At 44.1% G+C, this 25,305-nt stretch overlaps 2 protein-coding genes across 3 annotated transcripts; both read left to right on the top strand.

Annotated features, from left to right (window-relative positions):
* Positions 1-975: 975 nt before the first annotated feature.
* LOC129327778 (zinc finger protein with KRAB and SCAN domains 4-like) lies at positions 976-11,799 on the top strand. Its single transcript, XM_054976533.1, has 5 exons — positions 976-1,888; positions 3,805-3,847; positions 6,712-6,887; positions 8,983-9,103; positions 10,245-11,799. The coding sequence occupies exons 1-5, from the start codon at positions 1,091-1,093 to the stop codon at positions 11,159-11,161; spliced, it is 2,055 nt and encodes a 684-aa protein (XP_054832508.1). The 5' UTR covers positions 976-1,090; the 3' UTR covers positions 11,162-11,799.
* LOC129327432 (zinc finger and SCAN domain-containing protein 31-like) lies at positions 11,184-24,991 on the top strand. 2 transcript variants are annotated; one of them, XM_054976078.1, is made up of 4 exons: positions 11,184-11,233; positions 20,336-21,216; positions 22,825-22,951; positions 24,039-24,991. In XM_054976078.1, exons 2-4 carry the CDS (start codon positions 20,509-20,511, stop codon positions 24,890-24,892), a joined length of 1,689 nt encoding a protein of 562 aa, XP_054832053.1. In that variant the 5' UTR covers positions 11,184-11,233; positions 20,336-20,508; the 3' UTR covers positions 24,893-24,991. The 2 variants fall into 2 exon arrangements, with proteins under 2 accessions (XP_054832053.1, XP_054832052.1); XM_054976077.1 differs by lacking the exon at positions 11,184-11,233 and adding an exon at positions 17,619-17,706.
* The last annotated feature ends 314 nt before the right edge of the window (positions 24,992-25,305 follow it).

Raw genomic sequence — 25,305 nt, forward strand, 5'->3', positions numbered from 1 at the left:
ATAGTGTCCACCCTCCAAATCAGTTGTTTTCTCCAGGGGAACTGATCTCTGTAGTTTGGATGTCACTTGTAATTCTGGGAGAACTCCAGGCCCGACCTGGAGGTTGGTAACCCTAGCAAGGTGGTTTCCAGTTTTATAAATAAGAATTGAGCATTACAGTCAAATTCTTAGCAATTAAATTCATAGCATCAACCGTTTCTAAAACATGCAAGAAAATGACCTCACCCTCAGCCAACTGTCAGCTTCAGAGGCATGTTTTCAAATCCAGCCTCAGTGACCCTTACAACAATCCTTCCGAGTAGGCTACTCCTGCTATTCCAGATATTGGCAGAGCCTGTGACTAGTCTAAGGCTAACACATTTCAACTGGAAGAGAGGGAATCTGGGAAATTTCCCTAGTTAATATTACCACAAGTTGGTTTATATGAAATTGCTACTTTGTTTCTCAGCTGAAATTATTCACCAGCCTGTTTAATATATGGACAGACTATGTTTTCCCTTCATTCTCAGCCTTTGAAGGGACTTGAGTTTTCCGTTTGGCCTCTGAGAAATGTTTGATCAAAGAAAAGTTACATTTTCAGTTGAGTAGCTTCCATTTTGGCTTTTTCATCCCAGCATGCTGAGGGTTGTATCTAACGCTAGTTAGTTGCACTCTGTGCCCACCGAAGTCAGCTAAGCGTCCTAAGTAGATGCTGACAGAGACCTTAACACCAAGGTCGAAATATGTGTCCCCCCTCCCTGTCCTCCAGCCAAATGAAAAGTTCTGATTGGTTTCACAGTAAATGTCTTATGCCCCTTTTGGCTTTGGACAATGGATTGATTGTGTCTGAAGAGAAATTTGAACCCAGAACCACATAGTGCTCAGCTCACACTTCTAATTGCCACAAAACAGGAATTCTGACACTTTCAATGTTTGTCCCTAGCAGTGGTTTGAAGCATCGCCACCTGCCAGCTGATTTGAAGAATTTCCTGCTGTTTCCAAAGGCCTTTTAGACTGGAGAGGGACAAGAAGCTCTCACACCCTTCTAGTCAGTGAGGGGAGGAAAACTTCAATTGAACGAAAAGGGAGCAGCAGTTCCCAAAGCTTGGAAATGGAGGAGCAAGTCACAGCGACCTCTAAACTGTGGCTAGGAATTGGAGGAACAGCAAAAGCCCCACAAGTTGTCCATGTAAGAAGCATTGGACAGTTACAGACACCAGGAACCCCCCAGCAAGTAAAATGTGACCCAGGGGAGGGATTGCAACAACGTTGGGAGGCCCAGTGGCAGGAGTTCCTGAGGACACTGCAGGCCCCTGGCTCAGAATGGGGGAACACACCGCTGTCTGAAGAACCCCCACTGTGGGAGGATGCGAAGGTTTTTCTGGCCTCCTTCGAGCAAGTTGCATCAGCGTGCCGGTGGCCTCGTGACAAGTGGGTGACCTTCCTCTTGCCAGCCCTCAGTGGAGAAGCCAAGCAGGCCTTCAGTAGTCTCAGTTCTCAAGACAGAGAGGATTATGGGAAGGTGAAGATGGCCATCTTGCAAAGAGAGGCCAATGTGAGGGAGAGGCAGCGCCAGCATTTCAGGCAATTCTGCTACCAAGAAATGGAGGGGCCGAGAGCAGTTTATGGCAGACTCCAGCAACTTTGCTGTCAATGGCTGAAAACAGAAAGACATTCAAAGGAGGAGATCTTGGAGCTGCTGATCCTAGAGCAATTTCTGACAATCCTGCCCCAGGAAATGCAAAGCTGGGTCCGGGAACATGGCCCTGAATCCTGCATGCAAGCAGTGGCCCTGGCAGAGGATTTCCTGTCGAAGCAGCAGGAAGAGGTGGAGAAACAGGAGCAAAAGGAGCGAGGGTTGGCTGCTGATGTGTTTGAAGGGCTGAAGACTCCACAATATGTGACTGAGGTGAGGTGAATTTAGATTATTGTAATTTTTTAAAAGATGGCTTTGATTCTTGCAGAGTGAGAATCCAGATGGGGTAACCAACATCTCAAAAGTTCAGGCTTGACAAACAATGGTAACTAGATAGGGTTGCTAGTCTCCAGGTGGTGGCTGGAGATCTCCCAGAATCACAACTGATCTCCAGCCCTGGAGAAAATTGCTGCTTTGGAGGTGGATACTACAATATTCTACCCTGCTGAGGTCGTTCCCCTCCCCAAACCCTGCCCTCTCCAAGTTTCACCCCCCAAATCTCCAGGAATTTTCCGATCTGGATCTGGCAACCCTAAGTCTCATACTGGTTCTGGGGCAAGTCTGAGGATTGTTGCTGTCCTGTGTGGGACAGGTGAGGACATCTGTGCATGAACTGATGCTATCTCTACGCAACAGGCATAAGGAAGTTTAATTTCAGTGGTAGAACCCCCTATGTTGCATGCAGGAGGTCTCAGAGTGGAACTACAAGTGACAAAAGGCACAGGTTGGACACTTGTCAGCTTCCCTCAAGTTTTGATGGGAAATGTAGGCATCCTAGTCTTGCAGCTTGGCTCTCTGACTGCTGACCAATGCACTTTTCAACTGTTACTTGTCCAACATTCCGCCAAGCTGCCTACATTTCCCATCAAAACTTGAGGGAAGCTGACAAGTGTCCAACCTGTGCCTTTTGTCACTTGTACTTCCGCTCTGAGATTCAGTCCCCGGCATTTCTAGGTGAGGGATCTCAGGTAACTAGTTCTCTGTCTGAAGCCCTGGAGATCTACCCAGACTGGTCAAGACTGACCTAGACTAGACCAAGGATTTCACTCAGTGTTAGGAAGCGAGTACCAGGTAGTGGTTAGAGTGTTGGCCTACTCTGAATGTAAGTATGGGTTGTTTATTGGCTGTGACATTAATATCATCTGACTAGACTTAAAAACAAAATTGAGGTGGGGGGGGGAGAAATGAATGTTTCAGGGCATGGCTCCTTTTTTAACATAATCAGCCACAGTATCAAAAATAGTGATTTCATCCCCTCAGGTATGGGCCTGAGGTAACAGTACATCTGAGTACATGTAGAATGCCTTTGGACTAGGGTTGCCAACCTGATGTCTCTGAATTATAACTGATCTCCAGACTACAGAGGTCAGTTCCCTGGAGAAAATGGCAGCTCTGGAGGATGGACTGTATGGCATTTATACCCCATTGAGGCCTCTCCCTTCCCCAAACCTCACCCTACCCAGTGTCAACTCCCAAATCTTTATGAATTTCCCAAACCAGAGTTGACGACCCTATCTGTGACAGTGATTCCACCACCATCCCCAACCTTTTACCAAGTGGTCCCTTGGTCTTATCTTTGCCTATGTGCACAGGAAGAATGGCCACAGCTGCCTACTCCTTACTTTCCTGAAAACAGGATATGCACAAAACATTCAAGACAGAAAGTATTTGTGGGAATCTCTTCTTTCCATGACACACTGTATAGTTTCTGCCTCTGGAATACAGAAGCACAAGATCTTCTGGAAACTTTTTCTGATGGCAAGGTCATTTCTGATGGGCTGCCCATCAGAAACAGGCTCCTGCCATCTTTCTACGCCGGTTGCATTTTCTGATGGCCATTTTTTTTTTGTTGCATTAGGAATTGGCTCCTCTATCTCCTGTTCAGATTTCCCAGAAACTAATTTATACAACATCTCCTGGACAGGTGCAACATTTAGCTTGTGCATATGAAAAATTCTTTAAGAGACATTGTTGAATCTCTGTCACTAGCCGGTTGTTACAAACAGTGTTGGCACTGCATAATTTGAAAGGGTGTATAATAAAGCACTTATCTTCTTCCACAATTCTGATCCCGGGGTGTATTTTCTCTTGTACTTCATATAACTGTTATTCATTCATTCGTCGTGAAGACAGCCGTGGCTGACAACGCCCCTTTGGATGGAAATGTTGCTGGTGAGTTCAGTACAAAAGATTGCTGGGAATGCAATCTTTAAGTATCATTTCCATGTTGAATGTTGAATGGGCCTGAAACTGAGAGAATGGGATTTAGTCTTAGCCCTGGAGTTTTGTCCAATGTTAACATTCTCATAACAAAGACTGGCTTTCAGTATCCCACGATTTCACCCACTGTTCTTAAACAGCATAATTTTATTCTTAGGAACAGCTTCTGTAGAAGCAGTGGAGTTTTAAAATAGTGTTTTAAAATGCTGTACCGGAAATTATCCACTACCACACTTGCTCACGTCCTGCGTTTTGCATTTTCTGGGACGGGAGATTAACATTGTGATGAAGGTTAGGCTGCAAGAGAGAGTGATGGGCTCAAAATCACCCCGTGAGCTTCCATGGCAGAGCAGGAAGTAGATAGCGCAATCCTAAACAGAGTTACGCCCTTCTAAGACCATTGACTTCAATGGACCTGGAAGGGAGTTTCTCTGTGTAGGCTATGTATTGTGCATCTTCAAGTTCTTAGTCCAACATTCTAACCCCAGTGCTCTGTAAAAACCACTGTAACCACTATCCCCCCTGTAAAATGCTGTCCTTTACCTTTAAGAATATCTTTGAACAATTCAGGGTTTATTTGTTTTTTCATTCTTGTAGAAGTACACAAGTGAATTATATAATTTATACTACGGATAGCCCCTTTCTTTCAGAAGGTTTCAAGGGGAACTTAACATTTTGTTATTATTGTTGTTTGGAAAACAACATCAACTTTTTAAAGTAATATGTAGTTCTGCCTCCTGAATATGTCAGCGAAAACAAATTTCCATTCCAGGGCCGATTCCAGATGACTAACCTTAAGGCGCTTCATGCCGTCCTCTAACGGATCGCGACGGGGAAAATGCGAAACATCGCGTTTCCTCGCGCGAGTTTTGCGCGTCGTCGTGCAAAACTCGCGCGAGGAAACACGATGTTTCGCATTTTCCCCGTCGCGATCCGGAAGAGGACGGCATGAAGCGCCTTAAGGTTAGTCATCTGGAATCGGCCCTGGTTACCTGTTTGCTCTTCACAGAAGGATGATTCAGGGTGGGGGACACACGAGCCACCTTTTTTTGGCCTCTTCGTGATCCTCCGAAAGAATGTAAAAAGAATATTTAAGAAATGGTCATGCTAATCTCAAGCCAAACATTTCACAATATTTGTACCACAAGTCCAGTTTTTTTTAAAACCACAGACATCCTCCCTTACATGTTCAAACTTACTTTTTGTATCTTTACACACAGCTTCGAATCATCCATGTTCCGCAGCACCATTTGAACATAAAATTGCACAAATTTTGGCATTTAAGAAATCCAAAGTGTATCCAAAGGATATGAGTAAAAACAAGCGGCAGACCCTTAGACGTTTGGCACAGAAATATGCCTTTAAAGGTATGTTTGCTATCAGGTAAAGCCATGCTAGTGGTTCTGTATCATCTGGGCAATCATATTCTTCTACTGAATTAAAAAAGCAAGTTATTGCTTATTTATTTGTTAATTGAGATATTTATATCCCACTTATCTCCTCAATGGGGGCCCAACGTGGTTTTCAGCTTCATTCTCCCTCCATGTTGTCTTTGTAACAAGTTCAGCAGCTAGTTTCCATTGCAGAGTGAATATTCTGACGTGAGCCTCCCAGATCCTAACATTCTAACCCCTGGGTTGTTAAAGGTTTTGTGCTTTATCTTCAATGTGCCATAAGATATACTAGAAGAACAGTACAATCTCAGGCAGGGTTAATTGAGTTTATGGACCATAGAAATCGATCTGTTTTAACTGCAGTAACGGTGCATAGGATTTTACTCTAAAGCATGTATTTGCCTCTCTGTGGCTCACTGTACCTACAAAACACAATAATTACTGTTACAATGCACATGGAAATATAAGAGAGTGCCTATGTAACTGTATGGTTTGGATCCAGCTGAGGATTTCTATGGATGGAAGGGGGGAGGCAATCTATACCGATTGCCTCCCACTGCTGATTTCCCCCGGCCCTGCTGTTTCTGTGGGTCCACTTCCCACAGCAGCCATTTTGTGGTTTCACGCACTACCATATGTCAGAATTCTAAAGATGCCCATAGGCTGATAAGGTTTGGGGGTCCCTGGTCTAAAAGTTTCAAGGAAACAAATGTAACTCATGAGATTGACGACTGAGAGCAGAACCACAAGTGACAAAAGGCACAGATTGGACACTTGTCTGCTTCCCTCAAGTTTTGATGGGAAATGTAGGCAGCTTGGCGGAATGTTGGACAAGTGACAGTTGAAAAGTCCATTGGACAGCAGTCAGAGAGCGAAGCTGTGAGACCAGGATGCCTACATTTCCCGTCAAAACTTGAGGGAAGCTGACAAGTGTCCAATCTGTGCCTTTTGTCACTTGTGGTTCTGATGTTTCACAGATCACAGAAGCAAACATTTCAGTACTTCACAGCCATAGTTCTTGAGTGATAAATGAACAGTTGTCACCAGGCTGGGTCCACTGCAAGGATTCTGGATCTTCTCCGCTTCCTTGTCTTCTCCACTTTCCTCCCCCAAAGCCATTTCTGGTTTCGGGAATAAACTCTTTCAGAGTCGTAGGACCTGTATGCACATTGGGGTGGTGGAAGCAAGCAAAACTGGTCCCTTCTTCCTCTTCTTCCCGCAGAGCTCCACTGATGGAAGAGACAAGACAGGTGACTATGACAACTGCCCCTTCTTCTGTTGCACCTGTGCAACCCACATAACTATAAACCCACACAGGTCCCACAGTCCAGTCAGAAAGGAAAAAACTGCTGCTGGGAAGGGGAAGCTCTGCAACCATCAATGCCTTCCGATTAACTTTTCTGTGCTCTTCATTCCCCATAGGAGGAGAACTATTTTATGGCAAGCTGTTAGTTGTCCAAACTTTGCACGATGCCCGACAAATCTTCACTGACTTTCATGGTAGCAGCCATGGGGGTCACAGAGGCATCGTCAAAACCAGAATGGCAATAAAGCAGCGATATTACTGGCCTGGAATGACACGGGATATAGAAGCATGGGTATGTCACTGCACCGTGCTTTTTACCATTGAGTATTGTATCATTGCAAAAATACTGTCAAAATGGTGTCCGCACAAACCACTGTTTGACATGACATGTCTTCTTTGTTCATAGGTGTCAAAATGCAATCAGTGTCAAAAATCAGGGGCATCCTTCACAGAAGACAATAACTTGCAGAAGACCACGATGACTGGTTATGTAATAGCCGCTTTAATATCTTTCCCCTCCCTGAATTACACAGAATCGTATTGGCCAGTATCCTGTGACTTTGTCCACATTCTCTGTTCCAATAGCTCCCGAATTACCTGTGTTGGGGAAGGAAGTGGGCTGTGACTCACAGAAACTCATATTGAAATAAATATTGAGAGTCTTTAAGGTGCCACTGGACTTTGGTTTTTTTATTTTGCTATGACAGACTAACATGGCTACCCCCTTTTGCAACCATCTTTGTCGGATGAGTAACATGTTCCTCTGACGGTGTAACATCCCTCTCCCCCGTTTTGGTGAAGAAGGACTTTCTCCTCTATCCTATGACATTTTCTTGTCAGTAGACACTCAAAGAAGGCAACTTAAAGTTCAATCCTTTGCATGTTTACTCGGAAGTAAGTCCCATTTTATTCAGTGGCTGGCTTACTCCCAGGTAAGTATTTCATTGGATTGCAGCCTTGGTATAACTGAGTCACAGCAATCAGCCCAGTCAGGATTCTGTCATTTCTATTTGTCAGGTCCATGATCAAACTTAGTAATGTAATGTTAACTTTAGGGTGTTTTCTGTATTTCCTAATATTTAGTACTCTGCAGTAACTGATTATTCACACATCTCTATTTTTTACTTTCCCCCCTTAAGCACCAGTCATCCGCTTTCTGATTTAATGACAGAAGTGCCTGGGATATTATCACGTCTTTTTCAACTTCTCCACAACATAGATTTTGAAGTTGTGGGAAGTATTAGGAAGAGCTCTTTACGCGCCCTTTTCCAGAAACCTCTGAACTTCCTGCTTTCTCAGTAATGCTGGTGGTTTATGCTTTTGTTAAAATGTACCTATAATACATGTCCATGGACGGACTGCAAAACAATGTCCATCAGAAAATGCAGCCGGTGTAGAAGTATAGTGGGAGCCTGTTTCTGATAAGCACACCAACAAAAATGCACTTGGTGTCAGAATCACTATCCTGGAGAAAATCTTGTGTTCCATAAACTGATCCACACCATAGTTTGGCGGTACCCACTGCAGCTCTGAGAGAGCCACATTTGCAGATACCATAAACCAAAAGAGCCACGTTTACATCCATCCCTGGCACGAGGCCTGTGCCTCAGGGAGGCTTGCAGGTTAACCGTTCCTCTGGCAGTGGCTGTTTCAAGGTGGGAATCGAATGCTAACAGAAGCCCCACTGGGCAAAGGCCTTGCCCGCCTTCCTGAAACATGGGGTGAGAGCTGCATTGGAGATCGGTGCTCAGAAAAGCCACATGTGGCCCCCCAAGCTGAGTGTCATTATTGCAGATTATGCAATCGTATGTCTACTGCCCTCTTTTGTAAAAATAGGTGGTGATTCTCCCACTTGGAGTCTGAAGTGATGCGGTCCAGTTTTGCCCCCACATTTACACATGTGAACACACGATGCTGCCTTTCGCTGAATTGAACGGTTGGTCCTTCAAAATCAGGGTTCATCCCCTCTGCCTCTGACTGGCAGCGGTTCTCAGGCAGAGGATTTTCACATCAGCTACTGCCCGATCTTTTCAGCTGGCGATGCTTGGAATTGGACCCAATGCCTTCTGCAGACAAAGCTCTTGCTCTGGTACTGAGCCATGCCCCTCCCCGTTCTCTTGCACGTGAACCACACATTAGTGACTTCCCCATGGCCCTTTCACAGCACGACTCCTGGATCTCTTATCTTTTGGACCATGCTAATTCTCTTTCTGAGGCCCGAATCTGGTTGAAAACAATAACCCACCCTTTGTTTCTGTCCCATTGGACTTAGAGTATATGTGTGCAGGGGGTCAGCTGAAAAAGTCAGGCACATTAGTGCAAAACCAGGCCCTCGGCGGCAGCATTGCCTTCTCTCTGAATGTTTTTTCTCCTTCCTGCTCTTCTAGGTTCCAGTGCCATTTGTGGAGGCCGCAGCAGAATCTTCCGAAGCAGGCCAGGTTCTGCTGCTGGACGCTTGGACCCACAGGGAAGCCAAGCAGGAGTACAATGAAGGGGTGACCTTGCAGGGTAAGACACCTGTGATTCTGGGACATCTGAGAGGCAGGCTCATTTCCGCTTTCCTAGTGTCCCTAGTGGAACCTAATTGGTGAAGCTAACGTTGCTCTTGTTTACACTGTAAGATGCCTTACAGCACGGTTCCTAACCTGGCTCCTGTGGGCACCATGGCACCTTCAGGTCTTTCCCTAGGAGCCCACCACATCATCAGGAAAGTGAGTGAGAGCATTGTGCAGAACAATTGTGTGTGTTTTATCCTCCCTTTCCCCCTTTCGTAGTCCTCTGTGTATATGTGTTATCCTTCCTTGGCCTTCTTCCCTTCGTGTGTTTTCCTCCCCTTTCCGCCCTCGCTACTCTTGTGGGCGTGTTTGCATGTTTATTCCTCAATGGAATTCTTCTGTAATCTCTCCTCTTGGGCTTCTTCTATGCCTGTCTGTGCCTTATCCCCCTTCCTCTTGTCTCTGGTGGCAGACACTTTGGGCCTGGCTCAGTGTGTGTGGTGGCTAGAGTGTAGGATTAGGATCTGGCAGACCTAGGTTTGAATTCCCTCTGTCTTGAAAGCTTGCTTGGAGATCGTGGGCCAGTCACAATCTGTCAGCCCTACCTTCCTCACAGGGATGTTGTGAAGATAAAATGGAGGAGAGGATAACGATGTAAACTACTTTGGGAGAAAGGAAGTGTATAGACTCAGCCATAAGGTCTTGCAGCAGCCAGTTGACATTTCAGTTTCCTCCCATCTTTTGTCTGTCTTGAGTCTTCTGTCAATTTCACAAAGTATCCTTGAATTCTATTACTTTGAGAGAAAGGGGGAAAATCCTCTCTGCTCATTTTATCCCTCCCTTATGTAACTTTATAAACCTCCATCATGCTTCCTCCTCCCGATCACATTTTTCTAAACTGAAGAGCCCCAAACCATTTTCGTTTTTACTCATAGAAAAAACTTCCCTAACTCCCCAAACATTTTGGTTGCCCTTCTCTACAATTTTTCTTCATACACTGTTTGTCCTTTTATCCCCAAATATACACCCGCTGTTCTTATTTTATATTGTATTTTATTTGAATTATCCTATTTTTTATTTGTCATCATAGACTTTTGGGAGGGAGGCAGGTTATAAATATATTAAACAAATAACATGTGTTTAATTTCTTGCAGGTAATGGGCTGGAGTGGGAGAATGAGAAGGTTTGTCTGCATCGGGAAGATCTTGAACAAGCAGAACTACATATGGCATCTTTGGGAAGAGATGAAAATGGCCAAAATAGTAAGAAAGGAATGACTGTGCGTGCGCAGGGAAACCAATGTGAGAAGAATGCGGATGATTCAATTTTCTGTACAAAAGGTGGAAAAGAAGACAAAGTACAGCAAATGGTCTCCTACTCTGAGGTCAAAAATGCATCTTCTGACAATGGAAGAAATTTTGGACAGAGCTCAGACCTTACAAAACATGAGAATGTTCATGCTGGAGAGAAACCACATATATCATATTGCGGGAACAGCTTTGATCATACACAGAACCACATTATGCATGAGAGAACCCATCCAGGAGATAACAATTTGCACAAATGTGCCCACTGTGGCAAAAGCTTTAGCCGTGGCTCCAGCTTTAAGGAACATCTGAGAACCCATGCTGGTGAGGCCCTGTACCGATGCTGTTATTGTGGCAAAAACTTTGACCAAGGTTCCATCTTCCGGGAACATGTCAAGACCCATACAGGTGAGAGACCATACAGATGCACAGATTGTGGGAGAAGCTTCAACCGGAAATGTTACCTGACAATCCACGAGAGGATGCACAGGGGAGAGAACCCATACACATGTGTCCACTGTGGGAAAAGCTTCCCAAAGGGGTCCAAGCTCGTCATCCATGAGCGCATCCACACGGGTGAGAACCCGTACATTTGCTCGGAATGTGGGAAGAGCTTCAATCAGAAAGGGAACCTCGTGACCCACATGCGGATCCACACAGGCGAGAAACCCTACAAGTGCACTCATTGTGGGAAGAGATTCAGTCAGAAGTCAGGCCTGAGTTCGCATGAGAAAACTCACATGGGAATCAAAAGAACTGTTTAATGCAGGCCTGGCAACCTTGCAGAGGGCACTTGGTTTGGACCTGGCTGGAAGAAGTACAAAAGATAGCAATAGGTGAGCTTTGGCGTGTTGTTGCTGGTTGGGTCTAGGCCAAGAGGCCCCAGCTTTTCCTAATAGCCCAATCTGCCCTGGCTTGGTGGGTGATAACAGTCAGTCAAGAAAAGGTGAGAGAATTGGGCCCCCAAAACTTTGGTTGTCTAACAGGTCCATAGATGGACAGGAACTCACGTGTACTAAATTCTGGGCTCGATCTCATCAGATCTTGGAAGCAAAGCTGATTTGGCCTTGGTTAGTAATTGGATGGGAGACTTCCAAGGAAGACCAGGGTTGCTATGCTGAGGCAGGCCATGGCAAATCACCTCCGATCATCTGTTGTCTTGAAAACCCCAGCAGGGGTCACCATAAGTCAGCTCTGACTTGGCGGCACTTTCCACCACCATATTATTTTTAATCAAAGTCCTCCCTCCCCCTTTTAATGAGATTTGTAAAATACAGCTTCATAGTAATTAGGTATATTGAAGTATGTATGTGTTTGTGTGACAAATTACCTCTTTGCCATACCAAATTTAAGGTAATTTATCTGTTTTGCATCTTAATTTTACAATTCTGTAGCAAACAGGGAGGCGATATTCTTGAGTATTAAGGGAAATACTGTGATTTCTTCATTCGACTGAGTTTCCCTTTTAAATAAATATTTCATATAAAATCTGTGTGTGTGTGTGTGTGTAAAACATACTCTGCTTTCAAAGAGAACTTAAGCCAATGGCGTGATATATATTAGCTGTTCCGTTGTCAGTTATTAAACCATGGCTTTGTGGGAAATCTGAAGTGATTCGGGATTTCTGGTTTAGAAAAAAGGTGAGCAGAGAGATAGAGTTATGTAAAAGAATTATGGTTGGTCTGGAGAAAACGGAGCTGAAAAGGTTATTTCTTCTCCCATATTACTAGAAGTTGGGGGAGGGCAGGAGAGGGTCACCCAATAAAATTTGACTATTGAATCAGAACGGATGAAATTAGTCTATGGTATTCACTAGGGCAAGGGTCCCCAATGTTTTTGAACCCATGGGCACCTTTGGAATTCTGGGCACAGGCGTTTTGTGGCTGCCAAAATATGGCTGCCTCAGGAGCCAGAGCCAGCCACAAAATGGCTGCTGCAGCTTGCCTTCAGTCACACAGTGAAGATCCTTGTATTGAAGTGCCAGCTAATATTGATCTGCAGTAGAACAGCAGGATTTGAGTCCAGTGACACCTTAGAGACTAACAAGATTTTCAGAGTGTGAGCTTTTTAGCTCCCTTCTTCAGACACAAGTAGGAATGGAAGGCTCAGCGTTCTCCATTCTTACTCATGTCTGAAGATGGGAGCTCTGACTCAAAATCTTATACTCTGAAAATCTTTTTTGTCTCTAAGGTGCCACAGGACTCAAATCCTGTTGTGGCAGCTGCTGCCGAAGCAACATTTTTAAAAATCCGCACCGTAAATCAAATCTCCAATGGCTAATCAGAAGTATTCTTGGGCAAAAGCCCCACCTGGCCCAATCCACTTTTAAAAACACTTGGTAGAGGCTAAGGAGGATGTCAGTAGGTGCCTAGGGGCACCACATTGGACACCTCTGCACTGTGTTTAGGAAAAAAGAATCATGGATACTTTGTCTATTGACAGCTGTTAGCCATGATAACTAAATGAAACCACCATGGCCTACCTCTGAATACCAATTGTTTTGTTGTCTTCATGCCTTTCTCTTGGGTTTCCAGAAAACATTTGGCTGGCCATTATTGGGAACAGGAGGCTCAACTAGATGGGCCTTCAGTGTGAAAGCAGTTTGTTTTTCAGATAGGCTGAATAATTTTCAGAAGGGTGAGCCACTGAAAGTTATGTTGAAGAGGTCAAAACCACCAGTGGTCCTGCAAGAACAGAGATTGGGCACCCTTCAAAGACAGAGGGCTAAGCTACAAGAGACGAATTGCACGAGGACTGCACATGAAGGGAGCTGCAATGTTTGCTGGGAAGCTGAGTTTTAAAAGACAACAGAAGGCTTTGTCAATTTCCCCTCTCTGTAGAGCCAGGAAAGATCCCTCCTCAGAGGGTTTGCTAATTTCCTCTTTGCCACCCCAAAACTCTGTCAGTTTCACTTCCCCTTCTAGGAGGCTAAGAGGAAATAAATCCTCTGAGGAGGCATCTTTGCCAGCTCTGTAGAGAGGGAAAATTGACAGAGCTTTCTGATCTCTTTTAAAACTCAGCTTCCCAGCTAACATTGCAGCTCCCTTCATGTGAGGATCCTCATGTAATTCGTCTCTTGTAATTTAGCCCAGAGTATGTGGCTTTTACAGATATGTACATACACACAGGGGACTTGCAAGGAATCTTCGAAGGGAAATCCCATTTTACCCCTTGCCTCTGGCTCCTCCTTTGCTTCCCACCCTTCTTGCCCGCATTTCCACTGGATCCTCCTCACAGTTTTCATGCACGATTTGGGCACTATGATACCCTGAATGGCACCCAACCCCCCAGTGTTTTGTGGTATCTGTGCATGTGCAAATATATACACATGGCACATTTTCAGCCTCCAAATTAAAAAAAAAATCAAGATGGGTAGCCATGTTATTCTGTCTGTAGCAACAGAAAACAGCAAGAGTCCAGAAGCCCCTAAAAGACTAACAAAATTTGTTGTAAGGTATGAGCTTTCTGAAGAAGTGAGCTGTGACTCACAAAAGCTCATACCCTATCACACATTTTGTTAGTCTTACAGGTACTACTGAAAAAAATTCAGTAATTAAAACCCAGTTAAGATATTAAATTAGTAAAAAAATTATTACGATAATTCAACATACCATGAGAGTGTAAAACAATATCCTTATGCATTTGATAGCATGAGATCTAATCCACAAACCCTTATGCTAGAATAAAAATGTATTAATCTTTAATCTTTAAGGTATTTATTTGTTACAGTACTGTTTCAAATTTTTAAAAACTGTAATAGTAAAATAGCATCCTTAAAATGAACCTTGAATATATCACTCCCTGATGTAAACAAAACAGGCTCCAATTCCCCCATCTCTTCAATATAAAAACCCTGATTCAAGGAGGCACATTCTGATGTCATTCAGAAACTGGATGCTTAAGTTACTAAGTAGGCAATGGGACTGCCTTGGAGTAAGCAGGTTTATTGGAACAGAGGTCTAATGAGGATCTGGGAGACCTTGGTTCAAATCCCCGCACTGCCATGGAGGCTTGCTTGGTGATCTTGAGCAGTCAACACAGTGTCAGCCTAACCTACCTCACAGGATTGTTAGGAGGATAAAATGGAAAAGAGGAAAATGATGTAAGTCGCTTTGGTTTCCCATTGAGAAAGGTGGAGTTGAAATTAAGTAAATAAATAATGCGCTAAAACAGCGGCCTTCAACTTTGGCAGTCTCCGTAGCCACTGATCTATAAGCATACAGTCATGTGACAGAGGGGGAGCCAGAATTTTTATCTCTCTAGTCAAGACAGAGACTGTGGGCTATAGTATGGCAGAGCTAGAGACAGGAAAGACAAGCTGAGGGCCAGGAGGCATGAGCCAAGGGGTGCTGTTTCTCTCAGCATGGATGCAAAGAAAGGCATGTATGTGCCCTGAAATGCAACAAAAAATAGTTCTAGAGAGACTCATAGATCACCTGACGGTCCTGACCCATGGGTTTGAAGGCCTTTTCATTTTTTTAAAAAAAATAAATCAAAATACTGGCTTTTACACTTCCCCCTCTTCAAAGGACCTTGCCTTCCTGTATCCATTTAAATGTGACAAAACTGTCATAGAAAAGGGCATTCAACAAGAAAATGGCAGCGGACTCAGATCACAGAATGATGTACATACATGCCTTGCAAAAGAGCCATTTTTTTACATGCCAGTATAGGGTTGCGGGTTAGACAAAGATAGGCAACAGTTTTGGCCTGCACATCAAACCCCCCACAATATATAGCACAAAGAAGTTGATGTGCTGGTAAATAAAGGGGCGGGGTGGGTGGGATGAGGACTGTATCTGGCTGCTAAGCATACTGGGAGCAAGCTAACCCAGCAGTGCAACTGACATCTCAGGGGCACACACTGATACCTAGCACTGCAAGTGGAGTAAAATGACCTTGGCCACTGATCAGTATGTTTGCCTTTTCCTGGTTTAGAGGGTTAGAGTTGGACTAGAGTAATCCTGTTCTGCCATGAAACTTGCCAGGGACCTTGGGCCTGTTGACGCTATCTCACAGGGTGTGGCGTGGATAAAATGGATGCAGGGAGAACCATGGTGTCCCAAAGATACAAAGGTGATAGATAACAACTAGATAAGGGCCCAACAAATGGGTGAGGGAAAGGAAGTCTGTAATCTGGAACCACTCACTCTTAAGGGTAGCCATGTTATTGTGTGGGCACCTGAACTTGGGTTCTTCTTCAGTGAAGATCATGGGCAAGCAAGGGAACAGGTGGTCTTTTGGGACTCACTGATACGATACAAAGTCCCCATGGGTCTCAGAACTCCCATCACACGTCTGATATGCAGCCCTCGTGGGGGCCAAAGGGACTTTGTATGGTGTGACTCGGCCCCTCAGAGCCCATGCCCCCGGACAACTTTGCACTTGTAAGCAAGCTAGTAGTGTCCTGGGAAATCTGACTAAGGTCCAGACAGAGGTCAGGAGTGGAGCCACCCGCTCGAAGCAAGCAGGTCAGGTGTTATGTATTGGGTTAAAATAGGGCTTAGCAAGTCCTCTAATGTATTGAATGTTATGCACTGTGTTGAGCTTCAGGTTATGATGTCGAGTTTCCTAATAACTGAAATCTCATTGGTTACATTCTGTGGGCAGCAACCAATTGGTCCTCTCTAATAAAGACCAATAGTTGGACTGCTAGTCCAATACATTGTATATAGTTCATGCAAATAATGGCATTCCAAAGTACATGTTCCTATTGGTTACTGGTTATTATCAGGGCGGGGTTTGTGTGTATATATTGGCTCACATTCAGTGTCTGAGTCTGTCTGTTTTGGCTTGCAATAAAGCATGTTGTCTTGAGCTAAAATCACTCTGGGCTGAAATCATTCTGGGCACCAGGCCCGGTACCAATTATCAGGTACTCCAGGACCAAAGCTGTATCGGCAACACTGAAACAACTGTCAATTCTCCAATATAAAGAGATAGTTATGCTGTAATACCTATATTGGTTCCTTGCTCCCGCTTTTTTTTTGATGTAAAAAGTATAAACGGTTATAAGGTGATTTGTTCTGGGCTTCTGTGGTAGGAGACTCCCAGAGCCCTTGCATGTTAAAATAAATCCTTGTTATAAGGAACAGAGTGGTTGTTGCCTGTTTCCGTTCACCAGGGATAGTCGTTTGCCTCGAAGAACAAGTTCTCAGAACAGTAGACAGTAAAGACTTAGAAGTAGGGGTATGGTTCAGGAGAACTGGCCTGGAGTATCTGCCTTGAGTGCACAGGGTCATGGTTCAATCCCTGGTACCTCCAATTTTTAAAAGGACCAGGTAGCAGGTGATATGAAAGACCCCCCCACCCCACCCAAGCCCCAACTGAAACCCTGGAAAACTGCTGCTAGTCAGAGTAGACAGTGGCCGTTTCCAGACGGCCCCCCGCCTCACGAAACGTCGCGCGTCGTCGCGCGTCGTTGCGCAGAAAACGCGAAATATCGCGTTTTCTCGCGCGAGTTTTGCGCGACGTCGTGCAAAACTCGCGCGAGAAAACGCGATATTTCGCGTTTTCTGCGCAACGACGCGCGACGACGCGCGACGTTTCGTGAGGCGGGGGGCCGTCTGGAAACGGCCAGTATTGACTTTCATAGACCTGTGGTCATCTGACTCACTGAGGGAATTTCAGGTGTTCTTCTGAGTACAATCTTGTCCACGGTAATGGATAATCCACAGCTGGTGTACCAATCCAGACAACATTGGCATGGCTGGATGTAATAAAAAGATGAATCACAATCCCCAAGTCTTCAGCACACTCTGGGACACAATGCAGGATTTTATATCCTCTGCTCTGTTTAGTATTCAATAAAAATAAGATTTTTTAAAAAATTGTTGTTGAAATAGTCATGACCAGGGGTTGGTAAGTGCCACATAATATTGTGCAAATTTAAAGTTAACAAAATTACTCAGTGCTGTGGAAATGCTCCAGTTATTGCTGAGAAGCAAAGCTTCCATTTTAATTGAGGGGAGGGATTGTGTTTTGGTCTTGTTGGCTTTATTTTGGAGATTTAGGAATGCCCCTCCTCAAAATCAGGAAACAGAGCTAAAGTAAACTGAACAGGTTAAACCTATCGAGTTGAGCTATTCCTAGCAAGGCTTGGAAATTTCAGAAAGGAAAGAGTCAGGCGGAATGAAACCACTTCCTCTCTTTCCCCCTCCCCAAAGAAGCCCTGGTGGGAAAGTGGCTTTTAAAAATATATAGTCTTTTCCTCCATTTAGTGGAGGAGGAGCCTGAGTTTGCTCTAGGCCGTTCCCCCCACCCCTTAGGCCATGCTTGGTGTTTTGCATTGCTAAGCTTGCGGCAAGAGGTGAGTGTGTGTTGGGGGGTGGGATTTGAAGCTGAGAATCATTGCCAGGGGAAAAGGGAGCCCAGAGACACAGCTGCTATTTGGGGGGCGGGGGTGCAAAGCAAGCCGAGTGGACCATCCAAACTTGGGCATCAGAGGAAGAATGAAGAGATTGGGTAGACCTGAGCCCAAATTTGGAAGCTGTCTGCCCCCCACCCCCAGATAAATTGTCTTTTGAAACCCAGCAAGCCCCAGCAAAATGCAAGGAAGAGAAGCAGCCTGGACTGTACACTGAACTTTCTGACTATCAATAACAATACTGAGGGATGGAAGAGTACCTGGAGTTTAAGGCTGGAGAGACTATTTTTGAACAGGAGTCTTTAGTTTGCAAAGATTCTGTCAATGGGTTGTCATTTTTAAAAAAAAACAAGGATTCGTTTGAACACAATTATTTCAAACTTCTGACAAGTAAATCCTTTTTTTTTTTTGGCTAATGAAAAAAAGTGTGAAGAAGAGTGAAGAAGCAACGATTGACGGTCTTTTCTGAAGAGCTTGGCTCTCTGGGCATTCTGTATGAGTTCCTGATCTGGGTGTATGCCTAGAGTGACTTATGCAGGAATGCACCAAATACCCTCAATCTAAGAGCCAAGCTACAAGTGACACCTTACACAGGTTGGACACTTGTCAGCTTACCTCAAGTTTTGATGGGAAATGTAGGCATCCTGATTTTACAGCTTGGCTCTCCATTACTTGCCTACAGGAAAGGCTGACTAGGAAGGCAAGGCTGGAGCGGTAACTCATAAAGAGGTACTGCAGGCCTCCTCCTTTGCTGATGCGTACTTTAGGCTTGTAACATTTGTTCATTATTTATTCATTGTTAACAGGGATTTGAATTTCCCAGCACAAACTCTGAGACACTGTACCATGCCATTTCTCAGCTGCGTACAGTTTTGGGCAACGGGGACTTTAAAGAAAAATGGCCAGTGCTGCTTTGATGTCTTTGAGGCATGATTGCTTTTTAAAAAACATTTTACAGGAGTTACTATTGAACATTTTACAGTAGTTAATAATGAGAACGAACTTTGTATGCAGTGTAATTGCTCAGTCACCACAGAACATGAATAAGAACAGCTCACTGGAGCCATATATCTCCCAATGTTTCACAAACATTTTAAAGATAGGGACAGATTTCTGAATCAGGTTCTCAACCTTATATCCCCCCCCCCCCACACACACACACACGCTTGCTCTACTGTAAGTGTTTGCTTGAGACTACCTTCCGTGGGCAGTGCTCCATTATTCTTTTGTGGCCTGTCCTACATTGATTTAAAAGCCATGATGATATTAGTGAAAGAGATGCTAGAAAAAAATCTAATTGTCTTACAGCAGGTATCCCAGTTCCAAATGTACCTTAGCAACTGCAGGGTGGGAAATGACAGGTAGTGTACCTGCAAAGCACATCATTGTCCACGTGCATGCAATTGACACTAGAGAATTATTGGAACAGACGCATCTGTTCACCACTCTGAGATTTAAGTTCTCTGCAGAGTGGGCTGAACCCAGACCGACAACAAAAGTCACAACTCACATTAAAAATACCCACATGACAAAAGTGGGGATTGTGATTTATCAGAAATATGGACTGCCCTGGGTAAATTGGTACAGGTGGAGGTTAAATGCTAGATACTGGGGTTTCTAGGGGCTATTACTTACCTTGCATACAATTTGACAAAAATAAACAAGGAGTCTGGTTCCCTGTATACAATATGGGGACAATAATACTGGTCTGCCATATAGGGTTGTTGTGAAGACTACAATAAAATAATGTAAAGTGCTCTCAACATTCCAAAGCCTAAATGTTTTATCAGATAATGTATATCAATTTAATCTCAATGCAATGGATTAATTTAAATGAGATTATATTCATATACCCTTTTTCATTCAGGAAGAGAAGGAAGTGATGTAATATCTTCCCATATTTTTCTCTATTATATTTTTACCTCATCTTTCCTCCAAGGAGCTCAAAGTGGGATACATAGTTATCTCCTCCTCCATCTTATCCTTACAATAACCCTGTGAGGTAGGCACACTAAGAGAGTGACTGGCACAGGCTACCCAGTGATCTTCATAGCCATGTCGGGGTTTGAACTCAGACCTCCTCAGCATTTTCAGTCCTGGCCCCAACCTGGTGGAACTCGGTCAGAGGACACCCGGGCCCGCCAAGACCTTATATCTTTTCGACGGGCCTGTAAGACAGAGCCATTCCACCAGGCATTCGGTTGAGGCCAGCCTTGGATTGTTTTAGGAGCCTCCCTACCAGTCTCCCACCAGAGGGGCAATGAAATCATCGCCTCCCCCCCCCCACATAAGAGCAGTCAGTAAATATTATTAACTATGGCCTCCACCCACCTCCTTGTGTTTATGATTGGGGAAATTAGAGGGGGCCGCTATTTTGAGATGCTGTACTATGCGTGTTTTGGGATTTTTAACTGTATTTATGTTTTTAATTGTTACTGAGTACTTTATTGTACCCTGCCCTGAGCTCGTCCGTGGGGAGGGTAGGCTAAAAATTCAATCAATCAATCAATAAAATAAATAGTCTGACATTCTAATCATTTTGTCTCCTCAATTTCTCTCTCTCTGTTATTAGAAGAACAGCCTCTTGCAAACTGGGAACTTATTGCCTACCTTTTGGTATTGGATGAGACAACCTCTAATGTAAGCCCCTTGCGCTGACTGAAAGTTCAAGGGTGCTGCCCAAAACGTTGGCGTCTCCCCTCAAAGAGGTTCAACACGAAGGAGGGAACAGCACTAGGTCTAGAAATGGAGGAGCAGGTCATAGCCGGCTCCAAATTGTGGGATGGGATGCATGGACAGGGGAAAAAAGGCCCGCAGATGGTGCATTTTGGAAGCATTGGGACCTTTCTGAGCAAAGGGCCCTCACCGCAGGTTAAACGAGAGCCAGAAGAGGGGCTGCAGCAGCACTGGGAAGACCAGTGGCAGGAATTCCTCAAGAGTGTGCAGGTCCCTGACTCAGGACCGCTGCCTCAGCCTGCCTCAGGGAGTGACTCAAAGGATTTCCAGGCCTCCTTCAAAGGAACTGCTGATGCCCCCCAGAGTTCAAGAGGAGGATGGGTGACCCAAACCCAGCTAGGCCTTGGCAGAGAAGGCCACAAGGTCTACCGGAGCTTAGACTCCTTTGCGAAAGTGAAGGATGAGATTCTGAACGAAGATATCGTCTGCCTGGAGATGCGGCGCCAGCAGTTCCGGCAGTTCTGCTACCAGGAAGCCAAAGGGCCCCGGGAGGTTTGTGACAAACTCCGGGAGCTTTGCCATCAATGGCTGAAGCCGGAGAGGCGCACCAAAGAGCAGATCCTGGAGCAGCTGATCCTGGAGCAGTTTCTGATCATCTTGCCCCTGGAAATGCAGAGCTGGGTCCGGGAGAGCAGTCCGGAGAACTGTGCCCAGGCTGTGGCCCTTGCAGAGGACTTCCTGATGGGCCGGCGAGACAGCAAGAGATGGGGGTCACAGGTGAGGGAGAACTTGTTGACTCATGAGGACGTGCTCAGACATTTCCACATAACCACCTGGAAATTGTAGTGATTGTTAGGTTTCAACCTCTCAGAGAGTAAAAATTAAGATACATGTGCTGAGGTAGCATAGGGTACAGCAATTTGCAGTTCTCTGTCAAGTACTGGATATATTTACCGTTTTGCTTATAAGAAATTAAGGCAGTTAAATGTCTAAATTATGTACATATGCCAATTATATAGTTTTATATAACAACTATGTTACAATTGGAATAAAGTAGTACGGTTTTGGTAAGAAATACTGCAAATATTTATTAATTTATTGCAAAATTGGGTATTTTCCTCCAAGAACCCCCCCCCCAAAGAAAATCGGGGGGCGGGGGATGTTCCTTTCTACATGGCTTCAAATTTCCAGAAATGTTACATTTTTATGCCTCTCCCTATGCCCCTATGGTTCCCACAACCCCAGCAACTATTATTCATGAGTCCACTGCCTTTGAACATGGGGTTACCAGCTGGCCATCATAGCTTTTATTTTTTATTAGTGCAAAACAAATCAAAAATGCAAACAGGAAAAAGAAAAAGAAAACAGTGCTGGCTACAAAAACACTATTGGCAAATCTATACAGATGCTTCTGTAAAAGGTTTCCAAATATCAAAAAATAAGTCCATACGCAATTGCCATCTATATGCGATATGTTCAAATGTTGATAAGTTTATAAGGTCTTCAATCCAGTAATTTACAGGAAGTGGACTTTTGTCTTTCCAATGCTGAAGTACGAGTCTTTTAGCAACTATAAAGGCACGAGAGTCCATTTCTGTTGACAATCAGATTCCAAGAGACAGGCAAGTAGCTTTAACATACGTTAACATCCTCAAAAACAAATGAGGTTTCTAATACAAAATTAATATGACTAAGAACTTCCTCCCAAAAGAGCTGAATGACTAAACATGTCCAAAGCATATGCTTAAGAGATGAATTTTGTGAATTATACTGCCAACAGTTACACACTGAGCTTAAACTTTTAGTAAAAAGACGCTGTGGTGTCCGATATACCCTCGACATAATTTTTTGCTGAGTAAGTTGCAACGAGTATATGACTTAAGGCCTTATTATCCCATTGCTTTAGCAAAACTGGACACTCCAGATCGTTATTCCATTCATTTTGAAGGTTCTGTGTATCATATTTATTAACTGACCTCAAATATTTATATACAAATAGTGTAGATTTTGCTTTCTATACTGATTCAATAAGAATCTCTAAAAGTGGGGGAGATTCTGAAGCACTCAAAGCTGCTGCATCATATTTCGACACCAACAAATGTTGCAATAGTAAATATTGCCATTTAGCAGAAGTTGGCAAATCATATTTAGACCTCAGCTGGAAATGTGACAATCTATCATAACTGACAGCCTGTATTGGATCTACCCTTCATGAATGTATGTAAGCCTCCTTTAAAGCCATCTAAATATGCGGCCATCACTACATCCTGTGGCAGTGTTCCACGGGTCCCTTTTGCCTTATGCAAAGAAGTGAAAACTGGCGACAGTGAATGGCTGTATTGTGGTCATTCTGTGAAATGTGTGTTTTCCCATTTACCCTCTCAGGGGCCTGTGCCTTTCACAGAGGTGGCTGTGAATTCATCCAAAGGAGGCCAAGTTCTGTCAGATGCTCGGAACCAGCAGCTTTGCAGAGTAGGCAAGCAGGAGTTGGGCAAAGAAGGACGTGCTCTGGGTAAGGCTTTCTTGTGTATGGCATCTCCATTTATAGGAGTCGACAGACCTTTCCTCCGAGAAATGGCACACTCTCTCGCTCTTTCTCTCTCTTCCTCTGTCTCTCTTTTTGACACCTTCATTAGCTACTAGTCCTTTAGCCTTTTTGGAATTGCATCCCTGCTTTGACTTCAAAATCTTGGCCTTGAAACTAGTGTGGACAGATTCTAAGTGGCAGAAAAAAACCCTAGAGAGATAGAAAATGACAAAATTTACCACTAGCCTGGAGTGCTGATAAAAAGATAAATCTGTCATTGGCTATGATTCTGACTTCTGCCTGACACCTACCGTACCTTCCTCTAAGTGCCAGACCAAAACATTACTAGGCTTTTCGGTTAAATGTTTTAGTTGTTTTATAGTCTGCTTCGAGCCAGAGGGTTATTTTATCTATATCGTTTTAGGTTTCTTGCGCTTCTGTTTAATGGCTGTGTTTTAATGGTTTATTTTATCGTTTTAGTTGTTAGCTGTCTTAAGCAAGTCACTGGAGAGGTGGCATATAAAATATCCAGATAATAAATATATTCCCTTTGGTGTTCTTATGGAGGGAAAACCCTCTAGGTCAGTCAGGTTATTGATTCCCCCCCACACACACACATTTCATCACAAAACTACCATTTCAAAATAAGCACCAAAGGAGGTGGGGGTGGGGAACAAAATACACAAATGCTGGAATGACATGATTAAACTTGTATGAGAAAGGGCAAAGACGGTGGTGGTGGAAGTCAACTTTCACACTAAAAGCTGGGGAGGGCTGAATCCTTCCCTCACCACCCAAGATGAAATTGTTTCAGACGCTTTTCTTCAAGAGTTTTATATATCTAGATTTAAATCCTTGCCATAGTCTGAATGGCCTTGAGCAAGCAGCTCTCTTTCAACCTGATCCACCTCACAGGGTTGTTGTGAAAATAAAAAAATGGAGGGGGGAATATGTATAGCAGACCGGGCTCCTTGAAGGAAAGGCAAAATAAAAATGTCCATCTGATTTTTTCAGTTGGGAGAATTTTGTAAGACAGATTTATATCTTGTTCTGATTTTTTTTATTTCTACAGACACTGGGTCATCGGGAGATTCTTTTCAGCCGAAAGATTCTGATCAAGTGGAACCGCATGATGCATCCATGCGAATAGGCTTAGTTTTCCAACATTGTGAGGAAAGAACAATGCTCTTGGGGCAGCAAGGGGCAGCAACTAAGCAGGTGAAGGACACAGAAAATAAGGCTTCCGAAGCTCTTCCCTCTTGGGAAGGTGACTTTCATGACAAAGAAACCAAAAATCACAGTGGCAAAGAACTAAAAACAAGCGCTAACAGTGAAGGAAGCTTCCGGCCAAGCACAGGCCTTCTTAAACATGAAACAGTTCCCACGGATGAGAAGCACTTCAGGTCCTCGGACTGCAAGGAAATCTTCCCTCATAGTTCCAGCCTCACTGCACATGAGAGGACCCATGCAGGGGACAGGCGGTTCAAGTGTTCCGAGTGCGGGAAGAGCTTCAATCAGAAACGATACCTCACAGGGCATAAGCGAATCCACAAGGGAGAGACCCCGTACAAATGCTCGGACTGTGGGAGGAGCTTCAATCGTAAGTGGAACCTCATTGCCCACAAGAGGATCCATTCGGGGGAGAGCCCGTACAAGTGCACAGACTGTGGGAAGACATTCAGTCAAAAGGGGAACCTCATGACCCACGTGAGGATCCACACAGGCGAGAAGCCTTACAAGTGCGCAGAGTGCGGTAAAAGATTCAGTCAGCGGGCAGGCCTTACGTCACACAGGAAAAGCCATATAAAAATCAACACTGTTGGAAAAGCTACCGTGGGCTATCTGATTTTCTTAAACCTAAGTGAATCTGCACAAGAGGGGAGCCCTGTACAAGCTTCACAAGTGGAGACAAGTTTGCCTTCCTGAGCACAATGTATTTTACATATGAACAGAACAATAAATTGCATAGGAGATAACCCTTTAAAAATTCTGAATGTAATAGAAACAGGGTATGGTCACGTGTTATTAAAAATCAGAAAATTTCTGAGAGTGGAAAGGTTCTCTCAGTGTTTGGCAGGGGGTAACACCTTCATTTATAACTGTCAATGGATCAGAACCAGTATGCATAAAGCATATCTCATGGCAAAACTGTTCTTAGGCTGTACTGCTTTAGACAGTCAAGTGGGGATTACATCATTCAGTACTAAACTATATATTAAAAAATCTCCTTTCACATAGAAATTTAGATGTCAAGGAGTAAACTTTAACCTTTGTCCTGAAATGCTACCTTTCTGTGTGCAGAGACTTTTTTGTGTATGAGGGAGCATTTTTGCTTGTGA

This window comes from Eublepharis macularius, chromosome 4 (assembly GCF_028583425.1).
Source record: "Eublepharis macularius isolate TG4126 chromosome 4, MPM_Emac_v1.0, whole genome shotgun sequence".
NCBI classification, from domain to species: domain Eukaryota; kingdom Metazoa; phylum Chordata; class Lepidosauria; order Squamata; family Eublepharidae; genus Eublepharis; species Eublepharis macularius.